The 10,442-nt window shown below is 36.7% G+C and overlaps 1 protein-coding gene across 1 annotated transcript in view; it reads left to right on the top strand.

The window, feature by feature from the left end:
• Positions 1–10,442, top strand: part of dnah6 (dynein, axonemal, heavy chain 6) — a 78,539-nt gene that overhangs the window by 29,527 nt on the left and 38,570 nt on the right. Inside the window, exons 38-47 of the mRNA XM_016443423.1 lie at positions 1,233–1,376; positions 2,511–2,732; positions 2,814–2,961; positions 3,074–3,231; positions 4,220–4,351; positions 7,339–7,510; positions 8,109–8,255; positions 8,588–8,661; positions 8,894–9,048; positions 9,212–9,443. Of these exons, the coding sequence (XP_016298909.1) occupies positions 1,233–1,376; positions 2,511–2,732; positions 2,814–2,961; positions 3,074–3,231; positions 4,220–4,351; positions 7,339–7,510; positions 8,109–8,255; positions 8,588–8,661; positions 8,894–9,048; positions 9,212–9,443 (1,584 nt within the window). The remainder of the gene's footprint in view (positions 1–1,232; positions 1,377–2,510; positions 2,733–2,813; positions 2,962–3,073; positions 3,232–4,219; positions 4,352–7,338; positions 7,511–8,108; positions 8,256–8,587; positions 8,662–8,893; positions 9,049–9,211; positions 9,444–10,442) is intronic.

Below are 10,442 nucleotides of genomic sequence, written 5' to 3'. Positions count from 1 at the left end.
CGCCAGACCACTGATTCGTCAAACCTGCTTTCCTGCAGTTCGTGTTCTTATGACTACTGACTTTATTTTGTAGTAGTAAGTAACGAATATGCTTCGGGGGAAAGTATCGGAGTAAAAGTATACATTTTAATTAGGAAATGTAGAGGAGTAAAAGTAAAAGTTGGCTTAAATATAAAAACTCAAGTAAAGTACAGATACTCCCCAAAAATACTTAAGTACTGTAACAAAGTATTATTATTTCATTACATTACACCACTGCTACTAATAAAATAAATAAATTCATAATTTTATTTAGGTAGGAGTAGGAAACGTTAAATTGATCAAAAGAGACATAATGTTAAAAAAATATTTCAATCAAATGCTGTTCTTTTTAACATTTTATTCATCAAAGAATCCTGAAAAGATGTCTTGGTTTAAAAAAAAGTTTTTAACATTGATAATAATTAGAACTATTTCTTGAGCACCAAATCAGCATGCTATCATGATTTCTAAAGAAACATGAGATATTGAAGGCTGGAGTAATGGCTGCTTAAAATTCAGCTTGGCCATAGTAGAAATAAATTTTATTTAATATATATTAAAATAGAAAACATTTATTTAAATTGTAATAATGTTTCACAATATTGCAGTTTTCACTGTAGTTTTGATTAAATGAATACTGCATTGGTAAGCACAATAGACTTTTTAAAAAACATAACAAAAATCATTTCAAATGACTCCCTACTTAAAATATAAATGCTATATATTCACATGTACAAAGACCCATATATACTATGTGGGAAAAAAGGTGTTATATTATAAAGACAAATGTCTTTTGTGATATTAAATGGCTTTTATACTGTTACTGTACTGAGACAAATCAAATTATTAATAATGTTATGTAAATGTTTTTTTACCTACTGAAAAAGTAATGTTCAATATATAAACCAATTTAAGTACAGACATACATGCTTTCCTGCTCCATTACTCCATTAAGCATAAGCATATCTTAGGTTTCACTGAGATATAAGGATGCAGAGAGGAGTGGGAACTAGAGTTGCAAGTTGAGTATCATGAATCAAAACCCTGGACTGGCACAGTTCAGAACATTCAGACCCAAAAACTACTGCACACTCATATCGATGTATAGTAGTTCTGCAGTTGCTAGAAATGGCAGTATGATGGTATCCAACTGTTTGCTTTGTCTGCTTTCTTTTAAATTTGTGTGTGCTTTTTTGTGTATGTATTTGCAGGAGGCCAGTAAGTTGAACAGTATGTTGTGTCAGACGTTTGTTTTCTGCTACCTGTGGGCACTGGGGGGAAATTTGATTGACAGCCACTGGGACACATTCGACACATTCGTCAGGCAGCAGTTTGAGGGCAACGGTAATGCAAAGGTACATTTTATGTACACTGAAATATACCTCAGATCATTTTGATTAAGTATGCTTACATTTATGGATAATTGTATCAATAAACACACAGTAATGGGGACTTTCTCTTTTATTGTCATAATTTATGACAATCATATCAGCTTCATAGCGTTTTGTTCAGAAAAAGACACCATTATGTGTTAAAAGATTTGGAGGAACAGGTTTGGTTCTTCACAGATCTGCAGCCATTGTGTTTTTATAATTTTACATAATCCAAAAGGTAATGATTTTTTTTCTTCTCTTGTCCCATTATAATGTTTTCTCAGTGACCATACAGTAGCTAGCCATTCCTGTTTAATAACTGATGTGGAACACTGAAGCCACTACAAACCTCCTCTGGGCTTTGACCCTGAAAAGAGCACATTAACCTGACTCAGAGGTCATCGTAAATTATATATAGCACCTGACTGGTTAAATTCTTTTTATAAAGACAGCTATGTCTTCTCTGTCTCATGTGTCTGTTACATTTTTAAATGTGACCTTAGGAATATTTAATGAGAAATAGATTGAAGGAAAACAATATGTCCCAGACATTTGAATAAGGATAAAGGGAAGGTGTGGTATTTATTTCAGAAGGTCGGAATGCAGTGGAGAGTGGCATTATTAGTATTCCACAGAGCAAGACGGAATGAGCAAGGGAGGAGGGGAGGAGTGGAGGGCAGAAGAAAAGGAAGTGGTGAATTTGAGATGAACAAGGGTGCTAGAACCTGCTCTTATAATAAAGACTCCAGAAGAAAAATATATTTATTTTCTATTCTCAGAGTCTAGTGGGTTAACAGCATTGCTATTACTGTTGATTATACATAAACAAACCCCCTTATGATTGTTACTCTGAAGGACCCAAGCAATATTCAGAGACCAGAATATCATAGCAATCTTTTGACTTTGGCCACTGCAAAGCAATCAACCAGAAGACCCCTAGATAGATAGATAGATAGATAGATAGATAGATAGGTAGATAGATAGGTAGGTAGATAGGTAGGTAGGTAGGTTGGTTCTTAAACATAGTGTACTTTGATTTCATACAAAAGAGCGACTAGGACATTTTGCTAAACATCTAATTTTGTGTTTTAATAAAACTCTCTTTTTCTATAACAGTTGCCCAGTGGAGGTGATTTATGGAGTGTGTATATGAACTTTGATGCTAAATGTTTAGAGCCATGGGAGAAGATCATTCCCTGCTTCAGTTATAACAGTGAGATGCCCTTCTTTGAGATGATGGTGCCCACCACAGACACGGTGAGGTACGGATACCTGATGGAAAAACTGCTATCTGTCAATCACTCTGTCCTCTTTACGGGCATCACTGGAGTGGGAAAGGTAAGGCGGTGCGTGTTTAATGTGATGTAAATTTGTAGTTCATCACTACAAATTTCTTACTAGGCTTATTGTGCATTTTAGTCTGTGGTGGCACGGGCATTGTTGAACAGTGTGCAGGAGAAGGCAGGTTATGTCCCCGTCTACATCAACTTCTCAGCCCAAACTTCATCAGCTAGAACTCAAGAGATCATTGAGTCAAAACTGGAGAAGAAGAGAAAAAATATACTTGGTAAGGGACATTAGATATGATTTGGGTGGTTGTATAAATCGCCATACTGAAAATCATCATCCATCATACAAAAAACCCCCAAAAAAACAATCTGTGTGTTTATGTATTTCAGGTGCTCCTGCTAATAAAAAGATTGTGGTGTTTGTGGATGATCTGAACATGCCAAAACTTGACAGTTATGGCTCTCAGCCCCCTATAGAGCTGCTCAGACAGTTCCAGGACTTCCATGGCTTCTATGACAGAGAAAAGTTCTTCTGGAAGGAGATACACGTAAGCAACAGACACTTACACATAAAAAATTGAATCATGTGTCATGATTCCTTCAGAGATATTCAAAGATTTGTCCTTGTTTCACGTCACTGGCCAGGGTAGGAAATCAAAAACTGTTACTTATTTATGACCGGTATTGTTTATAATAAATAAACAAAAGCATGTTTTTGATATAGCTCTCTCTCTCTCTCTCTCTCTCTCTCTATATATATATATATATATATACAGTATATATATATGTTTTGATATAATTAGGATTTATTATTGAGGGTCAGGGGCGGGGTGTACTGAAAAAGTCATTAATTGAATCATTAAGGAATCAGAATTGTTACTTTCCTTAAGATTTCCATTCCTAATCTTGTGCATCTGCTGTGAGACCAGTAGTTTGTGCAGAAACCTCAGGGACCACATTTCAATTTTATCAAGCATTTTAATCGTTGAACATTTTCTCACTCTCTGCCTCACTATCTCTCACGTACAAACAAAGATACAATTGCATAATATAAACAGGGACAATTATGTGATTTGGAAAGGTTACAGAGAAATATGGTGATCTGAGATGTAGTTGACCTCAATACTCATATATCTCAAATATGAGTTATGATAAATAAAAGACAGAAATATGACGAGAAAAGAACCTGCTGAGGATTAAAAGAATGATTTGTGAGTCTCAAATGAGTTTTGCCCTTGGAGAAACTCATCTGGGTTAGTGTAGCTCTTTGGTGGCTGAATATGACTCTGCTTTGAATTTGACACAGCAACATTTCCTGAATGATTTTTCTGTCATTTGAAGAGTAATTGGTCATTAATTTTCCAGCTGTCATGAATGGTCTCATTCTAATTTGGGTTTTAATCAATATTACATACATTTCTTCTAGTAAGGGTTTGATGAGATTAGTGGAAGTGTCAAAAAAGTTAAATGATGTCCCTTGGATATTTTTTCTTATGCACTTATTCACCTTCTTCTCTTTGCTTCTCCTCCCTAAAGGATACGACCATAGCTGCAGCCTGTGCGCCTCCTGGTGGAGGTCGCAACCCAGTGACCCCTCGTTTTATCCGCCACTTCAGCATGCTGTGCCTCCCAACGCCCTCTGAGCAGAGCCTCAAGCAGATTTTTAAGGTCAGACATATGGTAGCACTCATTTTGAATGAACATTTTACTTTTAAAATTAACATGAAATCACAGTTGACCCGTTTACTTTCCTAATACATGTTTTCGGTCTTATTGTACTTATTTCACTGGTACATGTTATTCCAAATAAACATGTCGAAATATAATAAATGCTTTGCATCTGAAGCAGCTTTTCTTTTTAGTTAACATTATGATTTCCCCTCCAGCCACCTGGCTATGTAACATCCAGTCATGTCCCTCTGGATAAAATCAAGTCCTGGCCTACATTTTTCTCGTTGAATATCCAGTTTCACTCGTAATTATGTCACATATATGTATGACAGTAAAAGGGTTGCCAAAGCTGTTTCACCATGTTGACTTTAAAGCTGATACATGCTGTGCCTGATGATTCTGGAGACATCAAAGACTGAATCAGCCCATTGGTTTAGAAAATGGCAATGATCTTGAGCCGACTTAAAATGTGTTCCAAAATCTGTTGAGCTGCCTACCTAGACAGTATATTAATGCTGAAAGAATGCTTTACTTGTATTTACGGGTGTTTGAAAAGTAGGCGACATAACATAGGCGGATGAGTTGAAAAAAAGTATTGATAAGCATATTAGTATTTCATTCAACACTTAAACTTACTAGAGTGTTGCATTATATCAACAACAAGCTGATGTCAAAGTCTTTTTATATCTGTCTGGACTGGAGCTAAAATTCTTTCAGAAAAGTTGCAGTTTTGAATTCATTGAATTTAATGGAACAGTTCACCCAAAAATTAAAATTAGCAACTCAACATCGGGCCATCAAACAAGTCCTGTCATATTACTTTCTCCAGTAAAAAGTCATCTCATCTGAATCAGAAGAGAAAAATGCACAGATCAAGCACTGCTTACAAGTGGAAACAAATACAAACAGACATGTTGGTCGATTTTGATGTGAGAGGACAAAGGGGAATAGATTTTTTTTCACTGGAGGAAGTGTTATGGAGTATGGACTCATATTTTGGCTTGGGACAACCGTTGAAAGTGAAAAGCCTTAATGATGGGGTTGTTTCTTACAAACACAGCTTTCACTTAACAAGATGTTAATTGATGTACTGGAGTCATATGAATTGCTTGTGAATTATTGTAATATCTTTATCAGATGTTTGAATTCTCTGCAGAGGATTCATTGATGAGCAAGTGATGTAATGCTAAATTTCAGATGAAGAAACAAACTTATCTTTGTTGGCCTAATGGTGGGTAATATTAGCAAATTTTCATTTTTTGGGTGAACTATTGCTTTAAAACACAGGCACTACAACAATCAAAGCATAACTTTTTTTTCTTTTTTTTTACCACTTTTGCAATCACCTTTAACAATAAATTCAAAATAATTCTGATTTCCTTTAACAATACATGACAGGTTCTGTTCTGTTCCATGATGCTGCATGTCTGTCTAGTTGTTTTTGAATATGTATCATGTGAATAACCCTTAAGAATCCCTTAAGCATCTGAATAGTGTTCGGTAGACATGACCCTTCACTGGTGTAATTGGACTTTCTCATTAAGACAACCCACCGGCTAGTTGAGTTTTAAAATATGCCGTTTTCCACATCTCTAGTAGCTTCCTATATAGAAAGTTAATTGCAGAGTAGCTCATTAGGTATTGGAACGGAGCTGTCCTGGGTTCTGAAACTACAGCATGAGACCTGTAGCTGTCCATGGTTCTGAACTGAAATGTCCAGAGAGTGGCGCTGAACACGGGTTCAATACGTGACCGTGGCCATGTTTTTATTACGTTGGTACAGTCACATATGCAGTGTTTTTATTATGTTGCTTCAGGTATGTACTGTATTATGATGGTTCAGAGATCAAAAGTCTGGGGAGTGTCGCTAAAAGGTTAATGCTCTATCGTGTTGGAAATACCCCCTATACCAAAACCAACCCTAAACCTACCCCACTGTTTTTGAATGCAAAAGTGATATTAAAACAAATTCGCTGATGCAACTGTGCTATTTTAATTTCCTTCTATACGGATTTCAGCTGTTTTGTCAAACTGTAGTTTCACAGAATTCATACCAGAGTGCTTCACCTCACAAGTGCAGTGCCGTATTGTGTGAGCTACTGAATAAATCTACTGCATTAGAAAACCCATACATATGAAGCTGTACATGTGACACTAACATTCAAAAGTATCAGTTTTGAAATTTCACAGTATGTTAAAATTATGTCATAACATAATATTGTGCAAGGAATTGTGCAACAAATTAGGCTTTCTTAATCATAACTCTGGCCCTGTAAATCTTACTGTGTGAAAAGGAACAAAAGTTGTCAGAGTTGTGCTGCCTCTAGTGTTCATTTCAACTTGAAACTGCAGTGATTCATACAGATAGGTACGTTTCTTGAGTTTTGCATATTTCCAATGAGCCTGAGCAGGCAAATACTGGTCAATGCTCGAACTGTCCATTGTGGCAAAAGTCTTCAGACATTTCACGCTTAGAAATATTACTGTCCCTAGTTACGTCTCTAGATCCTAACAAGATCATTAGGATCGAGTCAGTTAGAAATACCAAGGGTTCACACAAAACAAGGGGAGTCCGCTTTTAGTTATTATGCCGCCCGCAGTTGGAATCAGCTTCCAGAAGAGATCAGATGTGCTAAAACATTAGTCACATTTAAATGCAGACTCAAAACTCATCTGTTTAGCGGTGCATTTATTGAATGAGCACTGTGCAACGTCCGAACTGATTGCACTACATTTTATGTATAATCATTTTCTATTCTTAACTGTTTTAAATTCATTTTAATCTTAAATCAATTTTTAAATCATTTTCAAAGTTTTTAAATTCCTTGTTTTATTTTATTATTATTTTATTTTCTTTTATGTAAAGCACTTTGAATTACCATTGTGTATGAAATGTGCTATATAAATAAACTTGCCTTGCCTTGCCTTGCCTAGTTCTACATGTGCTGTTCACACTGACTATTCTTGTATGTGCATGTTTACAGGCAATTTTGGGTGGATTCCTCACTGAGTTTCCCACAGCGGTGAAGCAGGCATCTGACAGCATTGTGGATGCTGCTGTTGAGATCTACCATCGTATGAGTGTAGACCTGCTGCCTACACCAGCCAAATCCCACTACGTTTTTAACCTTAGAGACCTCTCTAAATGTGTCCAGGGTAAGAAACACACACAAATGAACAAAGACATATGTACCTACAGGGGCATTTAAGGCAGGAGGACAATCGCAAAGAATTTACAAAGACTGTCATTTATATATTGTACTCAAATAATTTAAAACCTGGCCAAAATCACAATTCATCCAAAACAATACAACTTTTAACAATTTTACCCAGGGTCTTTAGCATCTGTTGCTTAAATCCACCAAAGGCTTGTAAAGAGCTTCTTTCATTTTGGAGCTCTTAAATGAGCAATAAAAATGCTTTCTCTTAATTTGAATAGGCATTTTGTGAGTTGTTAAAATGTTCTTTTATGGTTTAGGACTCGCCCAGGGGCTGAACTATAGACTCTCAATAGGGGTACTGTCAATGTAAACTAAAACCAACCTGCACAGCCCCCATCTGATTATGTTTTTTATTAACCAAAGGTCACAGACAAGTTCATCTGTTACTGTTCATTGATCTGTAGACTCAGAATTGATTTTCTACTAGTAGGCATTCTTGCTATGAAATGAAAGACATAATGAAGAATCTGTTTGAATGTTAAAGAAAATCATAATCATTCTCTGCTTCTGCATGTGTGTGTGTTTCTGTGCAGGTATGTTGCAGTGTGAGCCAACTACAGTGAGAGATCAAACCCAGATCTTCCGTTTGTTCTGTCACGAGTGTCAGCGTGTGTTCCACGATCGACTCATCAACAACGAGGATAAGACCTACTTCCATACCATGATCTCAGAGATGGCCAGTAAGCATCTGACCCTTGAATCCTTTTCACTGTTAATCTTCAGAAACTTAATAGTCCAGACATCGTAATAGATAAAATAATTGAATATTATAATACATTATATTTTGAAATGTATTTACTGACCAAAAAAGTCAATAAGCAGGTTTATTATTATTATTTTAAGAAATTAAACTTTTTAGATAGAGGAAAGTGGGTCAGATTAAAGCAATATTATAATTCTCCTTGTTTTGCAGTGTCACTTGTCAGAGTGATCTATTTATTTTTGTTTTGCCCCCAATCTGTCATCCTTTTGCTACAGTAAACATTAATGTCCTGAACTGCTTGTCCAACAGGTAAATATTTCAGCATAAACATAGAGCCAATGTACTTTGTGAATCAGCCCATCATTTTTGGAGATTTCATCAAGGTAAAAGTATTTTGGGGATTGTCGTGATCTTTTTGCATCTGACAGTCTGTCACTGTTTTGTATTTTCTTTCTGTGTTTTACATTTAACTGTTTAATACAGTAGTATAGTTACTCGTATAAAGATAGTTAGCTAGAACAGTCGTTTGTCTTTTTGATTATGGTCCTTTTTGATTTAATGACAGTGCTTAATTAATATATTTTTTTATTAAATTATTGAATTAACGCTGTTCAGGTTGGAGCAGACAAGGCTGACCGTGTCTATGAGGATCTAACAGACATGGAGAAGATTCGCCAGGTACTACAGGACTACCTGGATGACTACAACACGACCTTTGCCAAGGAAACCAAGCTTGTGTTCTTCCAAGATGCCATTGAACACGTGTCTAGGTAAGCAAGTAGCTTACCTTTTCATCTGGTGATCACAAAACCAGGTGTTCAGATGACCTCAGCATTTAGGCTGGGCATCTAGATTGGTTTGCTAATGGAATGTTTTGTTCATTCACCCAATTGACCTTCTTTTCTTACCATTCATCTCTTCCCCTGTCAACAGAATCGCCCGCATGATTCGCCAAGAACGTGGAAATGCCCTGTTAGTTGGTGTGGGCGGCACAGGAAAGCAATCTCTAACACGTTTGGCTGCTCACATGTGTGGTTACCGCTGCTTTCAGATTGAGTTGAGCCGTGGTTATAATTATGACAGCTTCCACGAAGACCTGCGTAAACTTTACAAAATGGCAGGTGTGGAAGGCCAGGACATGGTGTTTCTCTTTACAGACACTCAGGTACAACCAAAAAGAAATTTGCTGATAAATTTGCTGTTTTTATTTTAATGTTAGGTAAAGTTTTAGTAGTTTTGTTGTGTGTTTAAGTTTGTAAAATGGAATGTTTGCCCTAGCGTAACCCAAAACCACACCTCTCCGAAACTCCTTGTAACCAAATCACAAGTTATGATTTATTGATTTGTGGATATGAATCTGGATGCAGAGAGGTTTTCTCTGAGCTGTAGAGTAGACAGTAGGTCATCTCTGTTATGACTCCGGGCCCTCTGCCAGTGCTGTAATACTGTCTCATGAAAGCAGAGACTTCTACTGCTTTGTGATTCAGCATACAGGCTCTGCAGCAGTAATGACCCCCTAAATAATTTCATGAACAGTTCCTAATGAGACAGACACAAGCTGGTGCTATAGACGAGATATACGTTGTGAGGTTTGTGTTTGTGTGCCCATCTGTATGGCTAATTACTAATGAGAATCTGAGTGTTTGATTGAATAGGCTGTTTTAAATGTCATTTATTATTGTGTTTTCATGGACCGAAGGGAATAAATACTCTTCAGTGTTTTTGATAGATAGTATTTTTTCCTTCTGTTGGCCAGTGAATCACGCTTAAAATATGAATGTAGGGAGGCAGAGAGAGTTCGTAAACATAACTGTCCAAAAGTGTATGTAACGGAGGCTAGTTAAATCTCACTCCCCTGATCTCAAGAGGTGCGCTAGCGTCTGATGCAAGAGGCTGCTGTCATTGGTGCCCTTGTTAGTGTGCCTGCCTCCCATGCCGGTTCAAATCCTGCTCTGAGATAGCATGGTGAGTAGACTGGTGCCGTGACCCGGATGGGAATGAGGTTTAGGCTGATGATACACGGGGCTATGGAAGCATATAGTTAGCGAAATTCAATTTAAAATGCAATATGCAAAATGGCAATGCAATATTCAAAATGGCAATGTATTTTCTGTATTTAAATTTACAATTTCCATTACCCATACGTGCAAAGTTTGTTGCAAAA

The sequence above is a fragment of the Sinocyclocheilus anshuiensis genome, unplaced genomic scaffold, assembly GCF_001515605.1.
Source record: "Sinocyclocheilus anshuiensis isolate Anshui unplaced genomic scaffold, SAMN03320099.WGS_v1.1 scaffold85, whole genome shotgun sequence".
Lineage (NCBI taxonomy): Eukaryota > Metazoa > Chordata > Actinopteri > Cypriniformes > Cyprinidae > Sinocyclocheilus > Sinocyclocheilus anshuiensis.
This window is presented reverse-complemented; position numbering and strand designations above follow the sequence as displayed.